This window comes from Capricornis sumatraensis, chromosome 16 (assembly GCF_032405125.1).
Source record: "Capricornis sumatraensis isolate serow.1 chromosome 16, serow.2, whole genome shotgun sequence".
NCBI classification, from domain to species: domain Eukaryota; kingdom Metazoa; phylum Chordata; class Mammalia; order Artiodactyla; family Bovidae; genus Capricornis; species Capricornis sumatraensis.
Genome location: NC_091084.1, coordinates 24,390,968 through 24,416,017, shown reverse-complemented (window position 1 = coordinate 24,416,017; position 25,050 = coordinate 24,390,968). Strand labels below are relative to the sequence as shown.

At 39.7% G+C, this 25,050-nt stretch overlaps 1 protein-coding gene across 3 annotated transcripts in view; it reads right to left on the bottom strand.

Annotated features, from left to right (window-relative positions):
* The window catches only part of BCO2 (beta-carotene oxygenase 2), a 66,362-nt gene that overhangs the window by 27,437 nt on the left and 13,875 nt on the right, over window positions 1-25,050 (bottom strand). Inside the window, exons 3-5 of one of the 3 annotated variants that reach the window (XM_068988592.1) lie at window positions 1,393-1,637; window positions 1,096-1,211; window positions 201-303 (exon numbers count right to left, since the gene is read on the bottom strand). In XM_068988592.1, coding sequence (XP_068844693.1) covers window positions 201-303; window positions 1,096-1,211; window positions 1,393-1,637 — 464 coding nt within the window. The remainder of the gene's footprint in view (window positions 1-200; window positions 304-1,095; window positions 1,212-1,392; window positions 1,638-25,050) is intronic. The other 2 variants (XM_068988593.1, XM_068988594.1) reach the window with 2 other exon arrangements.

Genomic DNA, 25,050 nt, shown 5'->3' with positions numbered 1-25,050 from the left:
CAGCTTCTAAGTATATACACAAAAAGACCAGAGAACATAATAATAAATTACATATTTTAAGTTCAGAAATTCAATTTCAGAGATTTCTTTCTGAAATTTTCAAATGAGTTTCATATAAGTTAACATCTTAGCTGTAATGGAAATCTGGGAAGACAGTTAACTCCCAATTATTTTTTCAAAGACTCCCACCCCGATGTTACCATGTTTCCCATAGGAGTTCCCCATGTTGTATGTTGTTCCATCTGGATCATAATGAGGATGTGCAGTTGCTCCATTCACCGCGATAAATTTTCTCCAGTTAACCTGAAAATTTAAGACCATTCAGAGGCTTAAAATACATGGGTAGGTCTCTATTTAGATGCATAGACAGTAGGGATGTATCAAATACTTTTAAAATAAGATATAAAAATTATAGTTTAAGCCCTGATGTCTCACTTCTGTGAAATCAAAATTATTTTTCCTACTAAAGAAAAAGAAACTAAGAACAAACAACAAGAAAACCAAACAAAATCCCTCCTACCACCACCACCAAGAAAAGCACAAAAATGATTATCCAGATCACAAGAAAGTTCAAAAGGATAAGGATTAAAATTCTGGCCCCAAATTTTATTTTGCTTTAAATTAATGTATAACATGAAGGCAGTATGTGTTAGTCGCTCAGTCGTGTCTGACTCTTTGCAACCCCATGGACTGTAGCCCACCAGGCTCCTCTGTCCATGGAATTTTCCAGGCAAGAATACTGGAGTGGGTTGCCATTTCCTTCTCCAGGGCAGTATGGATCTAGGTAATCTCCAGTCCAATTCTACCTATAGCTAAGCAGAAAATGAAATGACAAGAATAAATCTGTACTATGCTATGTCTCCTTTGCCCTAGCCTTCAGACAGTTGGACTAAGGAAGAAATCTAGAATTATATTTAAGGACAACCAACACCGCAGGCCATTCTAATGATGACAGAGGGTACATAATGACCTGAATCAGTGGGTAACTTTGATTTTGTTTAAGAATACAATTTTTTCTTCTGATAATAACTACTCTAAAAAGTATTTGAATGGAGAGAAATTTTAGGGTCTATTATATTTTAACCTATATTTTACCTTTTCTGTTTTTTCCAGGGTTTCAATGTCCACTTTATTCATAAAGTTGGTTTCCGTACTAAGGTAGTAATCACCCTTGTACTGCACAAAGTTGACATTGGTGTTGTCAGTAATTGCTGAAATCAAACCCCAAAGTTATTTAAACACCACAGCTTACTACTATGGCAGATCCTAAAGCACACAATCAAGGGAGAAAGCAGTTGAAACATCCTCTCATATCAAAATAAATATCAAGATCCATACTTATAAAAAAAGATTGACATATGTCATAATAAGTTAAAGAATCATCCCTGTTACCTGAAAATTCTGGGCATAATAAAGGGTGCTTACCAGGCTTTTCAAATTTTGACATGAAACGTTCAAAAACATTCTTGCATGGGTCAGGGAGAGCCAGTGTACCAAATTCTGAGATCACAATTCGATCACGATCACTGTTGGCCTTATATGCATCACTCTGTAGAAACTTGCTCCTATATGTCACTGTGCCCTTCTCCATCTTGAACTGGTGAAGTAAAGCCATTCCATCAAACCAGTGATTGTACCTTGGTAGGAGCAAAAATAGAAAAGTATTAGGAAGAAAAACATGGGGTCAAAATGAGTGATTTCAAACACAGAGATAAGGGATGGGTTATCTCTGTGGGATGGGTTCCTAGCACCACCTGATTAGTCAAAGAACTGGAAATTGAGGGATGACAGATTTTGAGTATATCCTGGAGTAAAACAATGAAAGACCAACTGGCATTCTCTTGATCCTAACCCCTTATCACTAACCTCATACATCAGAGGGCTGCAGGAAAGCCCTAAGCTGTTGACTTCTAAGATAATTGTATCTTTACCCTATAGCCAAGATAATAGCATATGGAATGCTTGATATTTCTCAAATTAAAATGGATTTCAAAATTTTTAGACATACTTATCTTCATATCTTTTATGTATTATATTTTCTGTTTATTTAAATTTTTTGTCAAATTTATCAAAACTATGCTAAAGTAAGCAAATAAGATGAATGTCCTTAGTGGATAATCACTTTTGTTCATATTTCAGTTCAGTTCAGTTCAGTCGCTCAGTTGTGTCCGACTCTTTGCGACCCCATGAATCGCAGCACGCCAGGCCTCCCTGTCCATCACCAACTCCCAGAGTTCACTCAGATTCACGTCCATCAAGTCAGTGATGCCATCCAGCCATCTCATCCTCTGTCATCCCCTTCTCCTCCTGCCTCCAGTCCCTCCCAGCATCAAAGTCTCTTCCAATGAGTCAACTCTTCGCATGAGGTGGCCAAAGTACTGGAGTTTCAGCTTTAGCAGCATTCCTTCCAAAGAACACCAAGGGCTGATCTCCTTCAGAATGGACTGGTTGGATCTCCTTGCAGTCCAAGGGACTCTCAAGAGTCTTCTCCATATTATCACACTACAAATGATGTATCTAAATGATGGAACATTAAAATACTGTAAGGAAAATTTTTCACTTTACTTTTTGAAGGGTTTAACATTAGTCTTTTCTCTCGTATGCTTGACCAATTGAATGTTTAATGTCTTCAGCATGTAAAAGGAAGCAAAAATGCTTGGTCTTATCTTAAAGGCTTGTCTTAAAAGGTTATTGTCTTGAAAGCAGGGATGCAAGTAGATATATGTACACCCATCTTATAGCAGCATTATTTACAATAACCAAAAGGTAGAAACAACCTAAGCATCCATCAGCTGAAGAATGGGATAAACAAAATTTAACATATAATGGAATATTATTCAGCCTTAAAAAGGAGAGAAATTCTGTCACATGCTATAACATGGTGAAATAAGCCAGTCACAAAAAGACAAATACTATACAATAGCACTTAAATGAGATATCTTAAGTCATCAAACTCATAGAAACATGAAGTAGAATGGTGATTACCAGGGGCTCAGCAGAGGGGGAAATAGGGAGCTATTGTTTAATGAGTATAGAGTTTCAGTTTTTCAAGATGAAAAAGTTCTGAAGATCTGTTTCACAACACTAACCTGTACATTTAAATACGGCTGAGATAGTGAATTTTATTTTTCATCACAAATTGTGTTAAACTGCAAGAAATAAGAAAGTTTTTATAAAACGCCCTCTTTACATATTGATTTAAGATGCCATCTTTATCATAAACTCAATTTCTGTAAGTTCTTGGCTCCATTTCTGGGTTTTTTATTCTATATGACTTGCCCGTTTGTCCATTAATATATTGGTATCATAATATTTTAATTACATTTCAATATTTAATTAAAATAATATAAAATTATATTTTAACATCTGATAAGGCTAGTCTCCAGTCCATGGGGCTGCAAAGTGTCAGACATGACTGAGTGACCAGACAATAACAACAAGGCTAGTCTCCACCCCTCAGACAATTTTCTTTTTTAGTGTTTTCTTGACTACTCTTGTATATTTATTTTTCCACATGAACCTTCATATTCATTCATCTAATTTCCTTTTAAAATTAGAATTTTTATTAAGGTTGTATTAAATTTAAAAATTGACTTAGGGAGAACTGACATCTTTATGATATTGAACCATCCATCCTACTCAAAGAACAGAGGACCCAAGAGAACAAGATGGTGGAGGAGTAGGTGGATGTGGAGTACATCTCTCCATGGAACATCAGGAATATACCTTCAGACACAGAAGCGCATGCAGAATGCAGAACACCAGCTGAGAGCAGACAGGAATACCTGACCAGAGGTGAAGAATGTATAGAATCACGCAAAACTCAGCAGGACAAGGAACTAGGGGGAAAAGCAGGAGTGTTAGTAGGACTGGATCTGCCCTCAGTGGGTGGGAGAACTGAAGCAGGGGCCCAATCCCCACATCAAGGCGATTGTCTGAGTCAGAGGAGAAACATTTAAGGCTGAGAGTGAAACAGCTGATCTGCAGCAGCCTAAATAGAATGAGGACCAGACAGTCTTTGCTGCAGCCATACATACCCTGGACAGGGACACAGGTCCCCTGGAAGGCACAGTGGTTGGGAGCTGGCGTTTGGGGACTGTGGAGCAATCCCAGGGCAAAGGCTGCTGTTGATTGCAGAAAGATGGATTGAGGGGATGTGAGGAAGGAGGTTATGGTGGGAAATGCCTGTGGAGGAAAGCCAGGCAGCCATGGAAGCAAGGCAATACCGCTGAGTCACGCATAGCGGGTGGAGCCATCACCATAGCCTCTCTCTCCCCACACACCAGCACCTGAACAATAGAGAGGCTGGCCCATAAAACGCCTGAGGCACTGAACTACAGAGCAGGACTCCACCCAGGATGTTCCTTTAAGTGACTGATGTGCAGATCTACAGGGTAGGACCCCGCCTAAGGTGCCCCTTTAAGTGCCTGACATGCTGATCTACAGAGGAGGATCCCAGCCAGGAGGCACCTCCATGTGCCTGATGTGCTGAACAACAGAGAAGGACTCCAGGCAAGGGAGCCCTCAAAGTACCTGAACAGGCAGAGCTATGGAGAAAGACTAGCCAAACAGGCCTTCAATTGCCAGCTACAAGAGGCTGGAAAAAAGACTCTGAGAGGACCATAACTTCTGCAGCAAAGGCAGTCTGTCCTTGCATACTTGGCACTGCCAGGGTCCCCGCAAGCCAAGCAGTTGCGCCACCTTCACACTCAACTCTCACTGGGGCAGAGCTGCAACAAGCAAGACATATCTTGCGTCTATGGGCACAGGTAGTGTCTGACTCTTTGCAGCCCTGTAGACTGTGGCCTGCCAGGCTTCTCTGTCAGGGACAGAGGGTCTCCAGGCAAGAATACTGGAGCATATTGGCCAATACTGGTTGCCACACCCTTCTAGAGCACTATTTCCTGCTGCCCTAGCTGCCAACTCCCCTGAGAACCTGGTGCTGCCAGAACACCTGTGACCCAAGCAGCTGCACCACATCCACCCCTGGCCCTCACAGGAGCAAACCCAGTCCTCTAGGGCAGCCTCAGGAGCAAACCCCAGTGGACAACCCACATGCAGAGGTGGAAATAAAACCACAATTGAAACCTAGGGGCAGAGTGGCTAAGGAAGAAGACACAAAGCCTTCCCACCAAGCTGTACAAGCTGCAGATTAAATCCACAAGATCAACTAGCCAGACTCTGTGTCTATGAAATATATAAAAGGTCATTGAAAGTTCCCACAAAAGAAAATGTACTAGTTCTGATAGCTGTGAACACTGGAGGCAAGAACACACAGGAGTCGGGCCAGATTAGAATCTGAGCTGCCCCCACAGCAGGCCCAGAGATCAGCACAGTGTTGGAGGGCATCCTAGGAAGGTGAGGTGAACTGTGACTCCCAGTGAGGGAAAGGACTCTGACAGCAGTGATTCAAGAAAAACATTTATTATTCTTTGACTTTTCTGTAGATTCTTTGTATTTTTTCTTTTTTTTTTTTTTCTTTTTCCCCCCTCTGTTGTAGCTGTCAATTTTATTGGCACTATGAAATCTAATTAAGCTTTTGAGCTTTTCCTTTTCCCCCTCAGTCACATTTTTTATTGTTGTTATAAACCTCTGCCTCTACGTTGGGCTTTTGCAGTTCTGTGGAGTTTCCCTTTTTTTCTCTCTCTCTTTCTTTAATTTTAATTTTTTAAACCTATTATTTTTTTACACTTATTCCTTTGTTTGCTTTTCCTACTGTTCTTTTCCCCTTGCAGTTAATCCTTAATGTATATGAATCTTCTTTATCTACCTCTATTTAACTTTGCATATCTATTCTTTCTTTCTTTCCTTTCCTCTCAACATACTTGTTAGTTTTTTTTCCTTGCTTTATTCCCGAATTGGCACCTTCTTTAGTTTTGCTTTCCAGTTTGTGCTTTGGTTAGTTTTGTTCTGGTAGATGTAATTTTTCATTTCCTTTGTTCACCGAGTCAATCTATTGTACTTTACTTTTGTAGGACTGCTTGATTTTGCTTATGGGTATATATGAATATGGGTATATTCAGTCACACTTTTTATTGTTCTTATAAACCTCTGGCTCTATGTTGGGCTTTTGCAGTTCTGTGGGGTTTTCCATTTTTCTTTCTTCTTCTGTTTTTTTTTCTTTTATCTTTTTTATAATTTTAATTTTTAAAAACATATCATATTTTTTCTACATTTATTCCTTTGTCTGCCTTTCCTACTGTTCTTTTCCCCTTGCAGTTAAATTTTAACATATATAAATCTTCATCTACCTCTATTTAACTTTGCATATCTATTCTTTCTTTCTTCCCTTTCCTTTCAACATGTTTCTTAGTTTTGTTTTCATTGCTTTATTCCCCATTTGACACCTTGCTTAATTTTGTTTTTCAGTTTGAACTTTAGTTAGTTTTGTTCTTAACTGGTAAATAAAATTTTTTATTTCCTTTGTTTTCCAGGTCAATCTATTATACTTTATTTTTCTTGGACTGTTTTGACTTTGCTTCTAGGTGTATATGTATATGTGTATACTCCATTATTTAATTATTATTTCCCTGATTTTATAACTGTCATTTGTCTGGGGTTCATCTTTGGTTTCTCATTTTTGGATATTTGTTTTACTCTCACTTAATGCCATAACAAACCACTTGTGGAATCTTCATTCTTGACCAGAGATTAAGCCTTGAGCCTTTGGAGTGGGAGCACTAATTCCAAGACCCTAGACTACCAGAGAACTAACCCTAGTAGTGTCAGATAGTGAGAAATCACACAAAGGAATCCAACTGAATACAAGACCAGGCATCACACAACCCCCAGTAGCACCCTGTGCAGGACACTTCATCTAAAGAACAAACAAAACAAAAATACAAACCCAAACATCAGCAGACAGGATTATCACCTCACTCAGCCTTGCCCATCAGAGGAAAAACAAACAAACAAAAACTCAGCACAAATCTCACCCCACAGGAAGCTTACAAAAACCACTGGACCAATCTTAGGAGGGCAGAAACCAAAAGGAAGAAAGAATTCAATCTTGAATCCTGGGAAAAGGAGACCTCAAACACAATAAGTTAAAATATAATAATGAAAATGCAGAGAAATGCTACACAAATGAAGGAACAAACTAGAAACACAGAAGTCCAAATAAATGAAGAGGAAATAGGCAAACTACCTGAAAAAGAATTCAGAATAATGATAGTAAAGATGATCAAAAACCTTGAAAACAAAATGGAGAAAATGTAAGAATCAATTAACAAAGACCTAGAAGAATTAAAGAATAAACATACAGAGACAAACAACACAATTACTGAAATTAAAAATACTCTGGAAAAATCAAAGCAGAACATCTGAAGCAGAAGAATGAATCAGTGAGCTGGAAGATAAAATGATGTAAATAACTTCTGAAGAGCAGAATATAGTAGAAAAAAGGAAAAGAACTGGGGATAGTCTCAGAGACCTCCAGGACAATATCAAACGCACCAACAGTTGAATTATAGGGGTCCCAGAAGAAGAAGAGAAAAAGAAAGGGTAGGAGAAAATTCTTGAAGAGACTATAGTTGAAAATTTCCCCAGCATGGAAAGGGAAATAGTCAGTCAAGTCCAAGAGGCACAAAGAGTCCATACAGGATAAACCCAAGGAGAAACACACCAAGATACACACTAATCAAACTACCAAAGACTAAACACAAAAACAGAATATTAGAAGAATCAAGGGAGAAGTAACATACAGGGAAACCCCATATGCTTAACATCTTTCAGCAGAAACTCTGCAGGCCAGAAGGGAGTGGCAGGATATATTTAAAGTGCTGAAAGGGAAAAATATACAACCAAGATTACGGTACCCGGCAAGGATCTCATTCAAAATTGATGGAGAAATAAAAGCTTCTCAGACAAGCAAAAGTTAAGAGAATTCAGTACCACCAAACCAGCTTTACAACAAATGTTAAAGGGACTTACACAGTCAAAAAATACAAGAGAAGAAAAAAAAAATCTACAAAACCAACCCCAAACAATTAAGAAAATGGCAATAAGTGAAAGTGAAGTTGCTCAGTCATGTCCGACTCTTTGCGACCTGGTGGACTGTAGCCCACCAGGCTCCTCCATCCATGGGATTCTCAAGGCAAGAATACTGGAGTGGGTTGCCATTGCCTTCTCCAGGGGATCTTCCCAACCCAGGGATCGAACCCAGGTCTCCCGCAGTGCAGGCAGATGCTTTAACCTCTGAGCCACCAGGGAAGCCAAAATCAACCCCAAACAATTAAGAAAATGGCAATAAGAACATATATATCAATAATTACCTTAAATGTAAACAGATTAAATGCTCCAACCAAAAGACACAGACTAGCTGAATGAATACAAAAACAAGACCCATATTTATGCTGTCTACAAGAAACCCACTTCAGACCTCAAGACACATATAGACAGAAAGTGAGAGGATGGAAAAATATATTCCATGCAAGTGGGAAGCAAAAGAAAGCTGGAGTAGCAATCCTCATATCAGACTAAATAGACCTTAAAATAAAGAAGATTACAAGAGATAAGGAAGGACACTACGTAATGATCAAGGGATCAATCCATGAGGAAGACATAACAATTGTAAATATCTATACACCCAACATAGGAGCACCTCAGTACATAAGACAAACATTAACAGATACAAAAGGAGAAATTCACAGTAACACAGTAATAGTAGGAGACTTTAACACCTCACTCACACCAATGGACAGATCATCAAAACAGAAAATTAATAAGGAGATACAAGTCCTAAATGATATATTAGATGACATTGATCTCATTGATTTCTTCAGGACAGTCTCCATCCAAATGCAGAAGAATACACCTTCTTCTAAAGTGCACATGGAACATTCTCCAGAATACACCACATCTTTGGTCATATATCAAACCTCAGTAAATTTAAGAAAATTGAAATCATATCTAGCATCTTCTTCAACTACAACACTATAAGACTAGATATCAATTACAAGAAAAAAACTAAGAAACACAAACACATGATTAAACAACACATTTCTAAATAACCAACAGGTTACTGAAGAAATCAAAAGGGAAATCAAAGACTTTCTAGAAACAAATGACCACGAAAACATGACAACTCAAAATCTATGGGGTACAGCAAAAGGAGTTCTAAGAGGGAAGCTTATAGCAATACATTCCTAACTCAAGAAATAAGAAAAATTGAAACTTTACAAGGAAAACACCTAAACTTTGTTTAGAAAAAACAACCTAACTTTATACCAAAAACAAATGGAAAAAAAAGACCCCAAAATTAGTAGAAGGAAAGAAATCACAAATATTGGAGCAGAAATAAGTGAAAAAGAAATGAAAGAAACAATAGTAAAAATTAATAAAACTAAAAGCTGGTTCTTTGAGAAGATAAACAAAATTAACAAACCTTTAGCCAGACTCATTAAGAAAAAAAGAGAGAAGAATCAAATCAACAAAATTAGAAATGAAAAAGGAGAGGTTACAACAGATAATGCAGAAATACAAAGGATTATAAGAGACTATTATGAACAACTATATGGCATAAAATGGATAACTTGGAAGAAATGGACAGATTCTTAGTTCAATCTTCCAAGACTGAACCAGGAAGAAGCAGAAATTATAAACCACCCAACTACAAGCACTGAAATTGAAGCTGTGACCTAAAATCTCCCCAAAAACAAAAGGCCAGGCTTCACAGGAGAATTCTATCAAACATTTAGAGAAGAGCTAATGTCTAGCCTTCTAAAACTCTTTCAAAAAATTGCAGAGGAAGGAACACTTCCAAACTCATTCTACAAGGCCACCATCATCCTGATACCAAAACCAGACAAAGACAACACAAAAAAAGAAACTACAGGCCAACATCACTGATGAAGATAGATACAAAACTCCTCAACAAAATTTTAGCAAACAGAATTCAGCAACACATCAAAAAGCTCACCATGATCACGTTGGACTTATTCCAGGAATGCAAGGATTTTTTAATATATGCAAAACAATCAGTGTGATACACCATATTAACAAATTGAAAGATAAAAACCATATGATCATCTCAATAGATGCAGAAAAAGTTTTTGACAAAATTAAGCACCCATTTATGATTAAAATGCTTCAAAAAATGGGCATGGAAGGAACCTACCTCAACATAGTAAAGGCCATATATGATAAGCCTACAGTAAACATTATTCTCAATGGTGGAAAAACTGAAAGCATTCCCCCTAAGATCAGGAACAAGACAAGGATGTCCACTTTCATCACTATTATTCAACAAAGTTCTGGAAGTCCTAGCTACAGCAATCAGAGAAGAAAAAGAAATAAAAGGAATCCAGATCAGAAAAGGAGAAGTAAAGCTCTCACTGTTTGCAGATCACATGATACTGTACATAGAAAACCCTAAAGATAATATCAAAAAATTACTAGAGCCAATCAATGAATTTAGCAAAGTTGCAGGATACAAAATCAATACACAGAAATCACTTGCATTTCTATATACTAACAATGAAAAATCAGAAAGAGAAATTAAGGAATCAATCCCATTCACCAGTGCAACAAAAAGAATTAAATATCTAGGAATAAACTTACCTAAGCAGACAAAAGGAAGAAGCAATACTGTGAAAATGACTGTATTACCAAATGCAATCTACAGATTCAATGCAATCTCTATCAAATTACCGATGGCATTTTTCATAGAACTAGAACAAAAAATTTCACAATTCATATGGAAACACAGAAGATCCCAAATACCCAAAGCACTCTTGAGAAAGAAGAATGAAGCTGAAAGAATCAACTGTCCTGACTTCAGATTATACTGCAAAGCTACAGTCATCAAGACAGTATGGTACGGGCAGAAAAACAGAAATATAGGCCAATGGAACAAGATGGAAAGGCCAGAAATAAACCCATGCACCTATGGGTACCTTATTTTTGACAAAGGAGGCAAGAATATACAATGGGGAAAAGACAATAAATGGTGCTGGGAAAACAGGACAGCTACATGTAAAAGAATGAAATTAGAATACTTCCTAACACGATATACAAAGATAAACTCAAAATGGATTAAAGACCTAAATGTAAAACCAGAAACTATAAAACTCTTAGAGGAAAACATAGGCAGAACATTCAATGACCTAAATCAAAGAAAGATCCTCTATGACCCACCTCCTGGAGTAACGGAAATAAAAACAAATGTAAACAAGTGGAACCTGATTTAACTTAAAAGCTTTTGCATAGCAAAGGAAACTATAAGCAAGATGAAAAGACAATCCTCAGAATGGGAGAAAATAATAGCAGGTGAAACAACTGACGAAGGATTGATTTCCAAAATATACAAGCAACTCGTACAACTCAATGCCAGAAAAACAGACAACTCAATCAAAAAGTGGGAAAAAGACCTAAACAGACATATCTCCAAAGAGAAATGGCCATACAGATGGCTAACAAACACATGAAAAGATGCTCAACATCACTCATTATTCAGTTCAGTTCAGTTCAATCACTCAGTCGTGTCTGACTCTGCAACCCCATGAATCGCAGCACGCCAGGCCTCCCTGTCCATCACCAACTCCCGGAGTTCACTCAGACTCATGTCCATTGAGTCAGTGATGCCATCCAGCCATCTCATTCTCTGTGGTCCCCTTCTCCTCCTGCCCCCAATCCCTCCCAGCATCAGAGTCTTTTCCAATGAGTCAACTCTTTGCATGAGGTGGCCAAAGTACTGGAGTTTCAGCTTTAGCAGCATTCCTTCCAAAGAACACCAAGGGCTGATCTCCTTTAGAATGGACTGGTTGGATCTCCTTGCAGTCCAAGGGACTCTCAAGAGTCTTCTCCAACACCACAGTTCAAAAGCATCAATTCTTCGGCGCTCAGCTTTCTTCACAGTCCAACTCTCACATCCATACATGACCACAGGAAAAACCATAGCCTTGACTAGATGGACCTTTGTTGGCAAAGTAATGTCTCTGCTTTTGAATATGCTATCTAGGTTGGTCATAACTTTTCTTCCAAGGAGTAAGCATCTTTTAATTTCATGGGTGCAATCACCATCTGCAGTGATTTTGGAGCCCCCAGAAATAAAGTCTGACACTGTTTTCACTGTTTCCCCATCTATTTGCCATGAAGTGATGGGATCAGATGCCATGATCTTTGTTTTCAGAATGTTGAGCTTTAAGCCAACTTTTTCACTCTCCACTTTCACTTTCATCTAGAGGCTTTTGAGTTCTTCTTCACTTCCTGCCATAAGGGTGGTATCATCTGCATATCTGAGGTTATTGATGTAACCTTTATTGATATAACTTCTTTATCCATTCATTTGTCAATGGACATCTAGGTTGCTTCCATGCTCTAGCTATTGTAAATAGTGCTGCAATGAACAATGGGATACATGTGTCTTTTTCAATTTTGGATTCCTCAGGGTATATGCCTAGGAGTGGGATTGCTGGGTCATGTGGTGGTTTTATTCCTAGTTTTTTAAGGACTCTCCATACCAGCTTCCACAGTGGCTGTATCAATTTACATTTCCACCAACAGTGCAAGAACATGGAAGCAACCTAGATGTCCATCGACAGATGAATGGATAAAGAAGCTGTGGTACATATACACAATGGAACATTACTCAGCCATAAAAAGAAACGCATTTGAGTCAGTTCTGATGAGGTAGATGAAACTCGTATCTATATACAGAGTGAAGTGAGTCAGAAAAAGAAACATAAATATCATATTCTAACACATATATACAGAATCTAGAAAAATGGTACTGAAGAATTTCTTTGCAGGACTTCAGTGGAGAAACAGACATAGAGAACAGACTTATGGGCATGGAGAGAGTGGAGGAGAGGGTGAGATGTGTGGAAAGAGTAACATTGAAACTTACATTACCATATGTAAAATAGATAGCCAACGAGAATTTGCTGTATGGCTCAGGAAACTCACACAAGGGCTCTGTATCAATCTAGAGGGGTGGGATGGGGTGAAGGACGGGAGGGAGTTTCAAAAGGGAGGGGATATATGTAGTGTTTTCCAATTAGTTGTACTGGCTTTAGGACTAAGATGAAAATATATCAATTTATATATGTGTATGTATATACATATGTGTATATAATATATGTGTGCATGGCTTCCCAGGTTGCACAGTGGTAAAGAATCTGCCTGCCAATGCAGGAGATGCAGGAAATGTGGGTTCAATCTCTGGGTCAAGAAGATCCTCTAGAGTAGGAAATGGCACCTTACTCCAATAGTCTTGCCTATAGAACCCCATGGACAGAAGAGTGTGGTAGGCTACAGTCCTTGGGGTCACAGAGAGTCAGATATGACTGAGCATGCACAGACATGATTATTTTTCCATGAATCTATTAATATGGTGAATTACAAAATGGATTTCCAAATTATAAACCTATCATGCATTCTTGGCATTAATCCTACCTGATCATAGTGAATTATGCTTTTAATGTAATGTTGGATTCTGTTTCTTAAGAAAATATTTATTAGCATTCTATTAGTACTATATATTTTGTACTTTTTCATGGATATTCATAAATAATAGGAATAATTGTTTTATTTTTTGTATCAACTTTGTCATGTGTAGATACCAATATTAGACTTGCTTCATAAAAAGAAGTAGGAAACTTCCCTGCATTTTCAAGTCTCTAAATTAATCTTACATCTGCTGTAAGTAAGATGGCAGAGTAGAGGGATGTACACTCATCTTCTCCTGTGAGAACACCAAAATCACAGCTAGCTGCTGAACAACCATCGACGGGAGAATGTTGGATCTCAACAAAGAAAGATACCCTGAATCCAAGGGCAAAGGAGAAGCCCCAATAACACAGTAGGAGAGGTGCAATCACGTTTAAAATGAAATCTCAGATCTGCCAGAGAAAATCAGAGAGGACAAACAAAACTTTGCACACCAGGATGAAAGGAAAGAAGCAGGGATCCCCACAAGAGACCGAGCCAGACCTGTCTTTGAGGGTTTGAGTGTCTCCTGTGAAGGCACGGGTCAGCAGTGACCTGCTGCAGGGACAGCGGCTCCGGCTGCAGCAGCCCTGGGAGGCATGGTATGTGGCATGAGTCCTCTTGGAGGAGGTTGCCATTAGCCCCACCATAGAGCCACTGAGCAGATGACACACAGACTGGAGAATAGTTATACCAAAGAAGTTCTAGCACTGTAGCAAAAGTTCCAGGGCCCAAAATAGATTTCCCAACCTGGGGATCCAGCGAAAGGACTGAGAACCCCCAGCGAATTTGACTGTGAAGACCAGTGGGATTTGATTACAGAACTTCCAAAAGACTGGGGAAACAGACTCTTGGAGGGCACAACAAAACCTTGTGCACACAAGGATCCAGGAGAAAGGAGAAGTGACCCCACAAGAGACTGAGCCAGAATTTCCAGTGAGCATCTGGGAGTCTCCAACAGAGGCATGGCGACAATGCCCTGCCACATGGTCAGGGGCACTGAATCCAACAGTCCTGGGAGCAACTGCATGCTGGCATAAGTCTATTTGAAGGAGGTCTCCATTATTGCCATTACCCTTATCACAGTTTGACCTCAGGCCAAACTACAGGGAGGGAACACAGCCTCAGCCATCAGCAGAAAGCCGGATTAAAGATTTACTGAACATGGTCCTGCCCACCAGAGCAAAACCAGTTTTAACCACAGCCAGTCACTAATGGCACCCCACTCCAGTACTCCTGCCTGGAAAATCCCATGGACAGAGGAGCCTGGAAGGCTGCAGTCCATGGGGTCTCTGAGGGTCGGACCCGACTGAGCGACTTCACTTTCACTTTTCACTTTCATGCATTGGAGAAGGAAATGGCAACCCACTCCAGTATTCTTGCCTAGAGAATCCCAGGGACAGGGGAGCCTGGCGGGCTGCCATCTATGGGGTCACACAGAGTCGGACACGACTGAAGTGACTTAGCAGCAGCAGTCACTCCCAAGAGGAAGCCTCCACAAGCCTCTTATCCTCATCCATCAGAGGGCAGATAGAATGAAAATGAAAATTACAGAAACTAACCAAACTGTTCACATGGAGCACAACCTTGTCTAACTCAGTGAAACTATGAGCCAGGCCATGTAGGGCCACTCAAGACAGATGGGTATTGATGGAGAGTTCTGACAAAACATGGTCCACTGGAGTAGGGAATGGCAAATCACTTCAGCATTCTTACCTTGAGAACCCCTTGAACAGTATGCAAAAAGATATGAAATGGAAAGATGAACCCCCCAGGTGAGTACGTGTCCAACATGCTACTGGACAAGAGCAGAGAAGTAGCTCCAAAAGGAATGAAGAAGCTGAGCAAAAGCAGAAATAAAGCCCAGCTGTGGATGTGTCTGGTGGTGAAAGTAAAGTCCAATGCTGTAAAGAACAGTATTGCATAGGAACCTGGAATGTTAGGTCCATGAATCAAGGTAAATTGGAAGCGGCAAGAGTGAACATTGACATTTTAGGGATATGTGAACTACCATGGACCAGAATGGGCAAATTTAATTCAGATGACCATTATATCTGCTACTGTGGGCAAGAATCTCTTAGAAGGAATGGAGCAGCCCTCATAGTCAACAATAGAGTCCAAAATGCAGTACTTGGGTACAGTCTCAAAAACAACAGCATGATCTCTGTCCTTTTCCAAGGCAAACCACTCAATATCACAGTAATCCAAGTTTATGCCCCAACCACAAATGCTGAAGAAGCTGAAGTTGAATGGTTCTATGAAGACCTACAAGACCTTCTAGAACTAATACCAAAAATAGACGTCCTTTCCATCACAGGGGACTGGAATGCAAAAGTAAGAAGTCAAGAGATACCTGGAGTGACAGGCAAATTTGGCCTTGGAATACAAAATGAAGCAGGGCCAAACTAACAGACTCTTGCCGAGAGAATGCACTGGTCATAGCAAACTCCCTCTCCAACAACACAAGAGATGACTCTACACATGGACATCACCATATTGTTAATACTGAAATCAGACTGACTATATTCTTTGCAGTGGAAGATGAAGAAGCTCTATACAGTCAGCAAAAACAATATTGGGAGCTGACCATGGCTCAGATCATGAACTCCTTACTGCAAAATTCAGACTTAAATTGAAGAAAGTAGAGAAAACTACTAGGCCATTCAGATATGACCTAAATCAAATCCCTTATGATTATACAGTGGAAGTGACAAATAAATTCAAGGGATTAGATTTGATAGAGTGCCTGAAGAACTATGGACACAGGTTCGTAACATTGCACAGGAGGTGGTGATCAAAACCATTTCACATGCTAGCAAAGTAATGCTCAAAATTCTCCAACAGTACATTAACTGAGAACTTCCAGATGTTCAAGCTGGATTTAGAAAAGGCAGAGGAAACAGATCAAATTGCCAACATCTGTTGGATCATAGAAAAAGCAAGAGAATTCCAGAAAAACATCTACTTCTGCTTCATTGACTATTCTAAACCCTTTGACTGTGTGGACAAACAACAAATTGAATAATTCTTGAAGAGACGGGAATACTAGACCATCCTACCTGTCTCCTGGGAAACCTGTGCAGCCCAAGAAGCAAAAGTTAGAAACAGACATGGAACAACAAATTGGTTCAAAACTGGGAAAGGAGTACTTCAAGGCTATATATTTGTCACCCTGCTTATTTAACTTCTATGCAGAGTACATCATGCGAAATGCCAGGCTGGATAAAGCACAAGGTGGAATCAAGATTTCCAGGAAAAATATCAATAACCTCAGACATGCAGATGACACCACCCTTATGACAGAAAGCAAAGAGGAACTAAGCCTCTTGGTGAAAGTGAAAGAGGAGAATGAAAAATCTAGCTTAAAACTCGCATTCAAAAAGCTAGGATCATGGCATCTGATCCCATCCCTTCATGTCAAATAGATGGGGAAACAATGGAAACAGTGAAAGACTTTATTTTCTTGGCTCCAAAATCACTGCAAATGGTGACTGCAGCCATGAAATTAAAAGGCACTTACTCCTTGGAAGAAAAGCTATGACAAACCTAGACAGCATATTAAAAAGCAGAGATATTACTTCACCGACAAAGGTCTGTATAATCAAAGCTATGATTTTGCCAGTAGTCATGTATGGATATGAGAGTTGGATCATAAAAAAAGCTAAGCGGCGAAGAATTGATGCTTTTGAATTGTGGTGTTGGAGAAAACTCTTGGGAGTCCCATGGACTGCAAGGAGGTCAAACCAGTCAATCCTAAAGGAAATCAATCCTGAATATTAATTAGAAGGACTGATGCTGAAGCTGAAACTCCAATAATTCAACCATCTTATGCAAAGAGCTGACTCATTAGAAAAGACCCTGATGTTGGAAAAGATTGAAGGCAGGAGGAGAAGGTGATGACAGAGGATGAGATGATTGGATTGTATCACTGACTCAATGGACATGAGTTTGAGTAGACTCTGGGTGATGAAGGACAGGGAAGCCTGGCATGCTGCAGTCCATGCGGTTGCAAAGAGTTGGACATGACTGAGCAACTGAACAAAAATAATCTATAAAGCACTGAAACTATCTGATATTCAAAAGTTTGGTAGAATTTCTTGTGAAATAATCGAGGCCTAGTGCTTTTTTTAAGAGGCAGTTAGTTACTCAATAAGTTTCTTGTTTACTTCTACAAAAACTGGTATCTTTAAACTTTCTACCTCTGTCAAGTTTGGTAATCTGTATTTCCCCAGGAAATTATTCATTTCCTTGAGGTTTTCAAGCATATTTCCATAGAGGCCCACAAAGTCTTTTATAATATTTTATCTATTTAGTGACTTCTTTTTCATTGTCATTTCTTTTTTTTTTTTTTTTGCCTGCAACATACAACTTGTGGGATCTTAGTTCCCTGACCAGGGATCACACTGGTGCCTCCTGCATGGAGTCTAACCACTGGACTGCCAGAGAATTCCTTCATTGTCATTTCTTATTTTGTGCATTTGGGCTTTCTCCCTTATTTCCTTGATAACATTAACTAGTAGTTTCTCACCAAGTTTTGGTAATTTTTTTCAAAAAACATTAAAAACAAAATAGTTTCAATAATTATTGTTTTTCCAGTCTAAATCCCAATAAAATCATGATACATAGAGCCAAACCTATACTCTGGGTATAAACTCAGACACTCAGCTTCCTCATTTATTTATATTTTTTTCTTTCCTTCTTATTTTTCTTTGTTACCACCTCATATCGTTGACTCACACTGAGCTGTCAAGCAAACCCCTAATTTTTGGCACGTTCTGCTATTAAGCCAATCTCTTCCATGCTTATTCTTATAATAACTGAGTTTCTTGACCCAAATTACTTTTAGATAATTAACCTGTTAGATTCCATCTCACAAGATCCTTCTTGACTCTGTCATTCTAGGTGTTTATTTAGTCAAATCAACCGTTTCTTGAGTCCTTGCTATCTGAAAGGCATTGTCCAACCCCAGAAATTATAGGCATATAAATAACTATCATGATGTGTGTGTGTGTTCAATCACATCTGATTCTTTGCAACCCCATGGGCTGTAGCCCTCCAGGCTCTTCTGTTCTTGGGATTTACCAGGCAAGAATACTGGAATAGGTTGTCATTTCCTAGTTCAGGGGAATCTTCCCAACCCAGGGATAGACCCACATCTTGTGAGTCTCCTGGATTGGCAGCCAGATTCTTCACCACTAACACCACCTGGGAAGTATACAATGATTACTGCAACAATGGAAAAGTGTTTGTTTTTTTTTTTAAAAAAAAAAAAAAAACTATCTATGCATAGGAGGAACAACAGAATGGAAGGATGTGGCTATCAGAGAAAAGTCAAAAGAGAAGAATATGATTCTTTAAGGATGTTTGCCAGGTGGAGAAGAGTAAAAAGGCATCTTAGGATTAGGTGATTAAAAGAAAAAAAAAAGGAAGAACCTGAAGGTATACGGTATCTTGAAGAAGCAGCCAGTTAACAAATTAGTATTAGCCATTAGTGGCAGGTGATGATGATGGAGAAATATTTCAGCTTCAACAGGAAATCATGGAGTTTAGGAACAGGAAAGTGAAACAGTGAAACTTGTATCTTAGAAAGGTCACTCTAGTGTAAGTGAACACACTAGAATATGGGACAGAAAGACGAACAATCAGGTAATAATTCAAGTGACAGAAGATGAAAGCTTAAAATGAAACAGTACAATGAGAAAAGGACAAACTGCAGAAATAAGTCAGAGATGACTGTCATGAGTTAGGTAGTAAGAAAGAGAGAGAGTCCAAAAAATCACACCTGAATGGATAGTGACTCTTTAACTGAGATGGAGAATACAGGAAGAGCAAATATTGGGAGAAAAGCAAGCAGTTCAGTTTTGAACAAGAGTCTGAGCCATTTGCAAATCATCAGAGTAGAGATGTGTCACAGTCAGCTGGCAAAATACAGGTTTAAGATACAAGAGATGGGTGTGGTGTGGAAGAGAGATCTTTGAGAGTACCTGTGTGTGACACGAATAGGGATGGCTCTAGAATAACACCACCACCTGCTGAGAACTTACTGTGTGTCGGGTGCTGTGCTGGGCACATCACCAGGACATAAAAATATATTTATGAAAAGATATGTATGTACATAATGTGTATATACAGTTGATCCTTGAACAACATAATTTTATATAAAATATATATATTTATGAAATATATACTTGTGAAATCAAATATCAGACCTGACAGAGACAATCAGAGGGTACAAACAAAAACTTGTGTGCACGAGGATAAAGGGAAAGGAACAGTGACCCCCATAAGAGACTGAGCCAGACCTGCCTTTGAGTGTTTCAGTGTCTCCTGTGGAGGACTGGGTCAGCAGTGACCTGCCGTGGGCACAGTGGCTCTGGCTGCAGCAGCCCTAGGAGGCGCAGCGAGTGGCATAAGTCCTCATGGAGGAAGTCGCCATTAGCCCCACTTAGAGCTACTGAGCAGATGACACACAACCTGGAGAACAATTATACCAAAGAAATTCTCGCACTGTTGCAAAAGTTCTAGGACCCAAAACAGATTTCCCAACCTGGGGATCCGACAAAAGGACTGAAAACCCCCAGGAAAACAGACTCTTGGAGGGCACAACAAAAACTTGTGTGCACCAGGACCTAGGAGAAAGGAGCAGTGACCCCACAAGGGACTGAGCCAGAATTGCTGGTGAGCGTCTGTGAGTCTCTGGTGGAGGTGTGGGTTAACAGCGACCGGCTGCGGGGTCAGGGGCACTGAATACAACAGCCCTGGGAGCAACTGCGGGCCGACATATGTCCTTTTGAAGGAGGTCCCCGTTACTGCCATTACCCTTACCACAGTTTGGCCTCAGACCAAACTACAGGGAGGTAATACAAACTACAACCCCACTCATCAGCAGAAAACTGGATAAAAAATTTACTGAGCATGGCCCTGCGTACCAGAGCAAGAACCACATCTAGTCCCTCCTATCAGGAAGGTTCCACAAGCCTCATCCTCATCCATCAGAGGGCAGACAGAATGAAAGTCAAAATTACAGAAAACTAACCAAATTGTTCACATGGATCACAACCTTATCTAACTCATGAAACTATGAGCCACGCCATATATGTCAAGCCTGTATTTTTGTCCCCTGCTTATTTAACTTCTATGCAGAGTACATCATGTGAAATGCTGGGCTGGATGAAGCACAAGCTGAAACCAAGATTGCTGTGAGAAATATCAATAACCTCAGATATGCAGATGACACCACCGTTATGGCAGAAAGCAAAGAAGAACTAAAGAGCCTCTTGATAAAAGTGAAAGAAGAGAGTGAAAAAGTTGGTTTAAAACTCAACATTCAGAAAACTAAGATCATGGCATCTGGACCCATCATTTCATGGCAAATATATGGGGAAACAATGGAAACTGAAAGACTTTATTTTCTTGGGCTCCAAAATCACTGCAGATGGTGACTGCAGCCAAGAAATTAAAAGACACTTGCTCCTTGGGAGAAAAGTTATGACCAACCTAGACAACGTATTAAAAAGCAGAGACATTACTTTGCCAACAAAGGTCCATCTAGTCAAAGCTATGGTTTTTCCTGTAGTCATGCATGGATGTGAGAGTAAGACTATAAAGAAAGCTGAGTGCCAAAGAATTGATGCTTTTGAGCTGTGGTGTTGGAGAAGACTCTTGAGAGTCTCTTGGACAGCAAGGAGATACAACCAGTCCATCTTAACGGAAATATTTAATCCTGAATATTCATCGGAAGGACTGACGTTGAAGCTGAAACTCCAATACTTTGGCCACCTGATGCAAAGAGCTGACTCATTTGAAAAGACCCTGATGCTGGGAAAGATTGAGGGCAGGAGGAGAAGGGGACGACAGAGGATGAGATGGTTGGATGACATCACCAACTCAATGGACATGGGTTTGGGTGGACTCCAGGAGTTGGTGATGGACAGAGAAGCCTGGCATGCTGCAGTTCATAGGGTCACAAAGAGTCTGACACGACTGAGCTACCGAACTGAACTGAACTGAATGTAGGCCCACCCAAGACAGACTGTCTTGATGGAGAGTTCTGCAAAATATGTCCACAGTAGAAGGGAATGGCAAACCACTTCAGCATTCTTGCCTTGAGAACCCCATATACAGTATGCAAAGGCAAAAAGATATGACACAGAAAGATGAACTCCCCAGGTTGGTAAGTGCCCAATATGTAACTGGAGAAGAGTGGAGGAATAGCTCCAAAAGGAATGAAGAAGCTGAGCAAAAGCAGAAACAATGCCCAGCTGTGGATGTGTCTGGTGGTGAAAGTAAGCCCAATGTTGTAAAGAACAATATTGCATAGAAACCTGGAATGTTAGGTCCATGAATCAAGGTAAATTGGAAGTGGTCAAACAGGAGATGGTAAGAGTGAACATTGACATTTTAGGAATATGTGAACTACCATGGACCAGAATGGGCAAATTTAATTCAGATGACCATTATATCTGCTACTGTGGGCAAGAATCCCTTAGAAGAGATGGAGTAGGCCTCATAGTCAACAAAAGAGTCTGAAATGCAGTACTTGGGTGCAATCTCAAAAACGACAGAATGATCTTGGTTCATTTCCAAGGCAAACCATTCAATATCACAGTAATCCAAGTCTATACGCCAACCACTAATGCTGAAGAAGTGGAAACCAAATGGTTCTATGAAGATCTACAAGACATTCTAGAACTAACACCAAAAAAAAAAAGATGTCCTTTCCATCACAGGAGACTGGAATGTCAAAGCAAGAAGTCAAGGGAAACCTGGAGTGGCAGGCAAATTTGGCCTTGGAGTACAACATGAAGCATGGCAAAAACTAACAGACTTTTGCCAAGAGAACACACTGATCATAGCAAACACCCTCCTCCAACAACAGAAGAGACAGCTCTACACATGGACATCACCAGATGGTCAATACCAAAATCAGATTGATTATATTCTTTGCAGTCAAAAATGGAGAAGCTCTATACAGTCAGAAAAAACAAGACCTGGAGCTGAATGTGGCTCACATCATGAACTCCTTATTGCAAACTTCAGACTTAAATTGAAGAAAGGAGGGAAAACCACTAGTCCCTAAGGTATAACCTAAATCCAATCCCTTATTATATAGTGGTAGTAGGAAATGGATTCAAGGGATTAGATCTGATAGAGTGCGTGAAGAACTATGGATGGAGGTTTGTGACATTGTTCAAGAGGCAGGGATCAAAACCATCCTCAAAAAAAACGAAATGCAAAATGGCAAAATGGTCGTCTGAGAAGGCGCTACAAATAGCTGAGAAAAGAAGAGAAGCAAAAGGTAAAGGAGAAAATGAAAAATATATCCATCTGAATGCAGAGTTCCAAAGAATAGAAAGGAGAGATAAGAAAACCTTCCTCGGTGATCAATGCAAAGAAATAGAGGAAAATAACAAAGTGTTAAAGACTAGAGATCTCTTCAGGAAAATTAGAGATACCAAAGGAATATGAGTTTCCCTTGTGGCTCAGATAGTAAAGAATCTGCCTGCAATGTGGGAGACCTGGGTTTGATCCCTGGGTTGGGAAGATCCCCTGGAGAAGGGAAAGAATACCCACTCCAGTATTCGGGCCTGGAGAATTTCATGGACTCTATAGTCCATGGGGTCCCAAAGAGTTAGACACAACTGAGCAACTTTCACTTCAGTTCAGTTGACATCAAGGGAATATTTCATACAAAGATGGGCAAAATAAGACAGAGGTGGTATGGACTTAAAAGACACAGAAGACATTATGAAGAAGTGGCAAGGATACATAGAAGAACTGTACAAAAAAGATCTTAATGACCCAGATAACCACAATGGTGTGATCACTCACCTAGAACCAAACATTTGGAGAGTGAAGTCAAGTGGGCCTTAGGAGGCATCACTATGAACAAAGCTAGTGGAGGTGATGGAATTCCAGCTGAGCTATTTCAAATCCTAAAAGAAAGTGCTGCACTCAATATGCCAGCAAATTTGGAAAACTCAGCAGTGGCTACAGGACTGGAAAAAGTCAGTTTTCATTCCAATTCCAAAGAAAGGCAATGCCAAAGAATGTTCAAATATTGCACAATTGTACTCATTTCACATGCTAGCAAAGTAATGCTCAAAATTTTCCAAGCTAGGCTTCAACAGTACATGAATCAAGAACTTCCAGATGTTCAAGCTAGATTTAGAAGAGGCAGAGGAAACAGAGATCAAATTGCCAACATCCGTTGAATCATAGGCAAAGGAAGAGAATTCCAAGAAAACATTTACTTCTGCTTCATTGACTATTCTAAATCCTTTGACTGTGTGGTTCACAACAAACTGTGGAAAATTCTTGAAGCAATGAGAATACCAGACCACCTTACCTGCCTCCTGAGAAACCTGTATATAGGTCAAGAAGCAACAGTTAGAACTGGACATGGAACAATGGACTGGTTCAAAATTGGGAAAGAAGTACTTTAAGGCTGTATATTGTCACCCTGCTTATTTAACTTCTATGCAGAGTACATCATGTGAAATGCTGGCCTGGATAAAGCACAAGCTGGAATCAAGATTGCCTGGAGAAGTATCAATAACCCCCTATAGGCAGATGATATCACCCTTATGGCAAAAAGTGAACAGGAACTAAAAGCCTCTTGATGAAGGCGAAAGAAGAGAGTGAAAAACCTGGCTTAAAACTCAATATTCAAAAAATAAACATCATGGCATCCAGTCCCATCACTTCATGGCAAATAGATGGGGAAACAATGGAAGTGGGGATAGACTTCATTTTCTTGGGCTCCAAAATCACTGCAGATGGTGACTATAGCCATGAAAACAAAAGATGCTTGATTCTTGGAAGAAAAGCTATGACCAACCTAGACAGAGAATTGCTTTGCCAACAAAGGTTCTCCTAGTCATAGCTATAGTTTTTTTGCAGTAGCCGTGTTTGCTTGTGAGAGTTGGACCATAAGGAAAACTTAGCACTGAAGAATTGATGCTTTTGAACTGTGGTGCTGGAGAAGACTCTTGAGAGTCCCTTGGACTGCAAGGAAATCAAACCAGTCCATTCTAAAGGAAATGAACCCTGAATATTCACTGGAAGGATGGATGCTGAAGCTGAAGCTCCAATACTTTGGCCACCTAGTGCAAAAAGCCAGCTCATTTGAAAAGACCCTGGTGTTGGGAAAGATTGAAGGCAGGAGGTGAAGGGGACGACAGAGGATGAGATGGTTGGATGGCATCACTGACTCACTGCTCCCAGAGATGGTAAAGGACAGGGAAGCCTGGCATGCTGCAGTCCATTGGGTCACAAAAGTTGTACATGACTGAGTGTACAAACAACATAATTATTAAACAACAGTAATACTTATGAAATATGTATATATACATATATATAATGTATAATATGTATATATACATATATATAATGTGTGTGTATATATATACAGTTGACCCTTGAACAACATAAGTTTATTCAGTATGGATCCAGTTATACAGATTTTTGCTGACAAAGGTCTATATAGCAAAGCTACGGTTTTTCCAGTAGTGTTGTATGGATGTGAGAGTTGGACCATAAAAAAAGCTGAGCACTGAAGAATTGATGCTTTTGAACTGCGGTGTTGGAGAAAATTCTTGAGAGTCCATTGGAGATCAAACC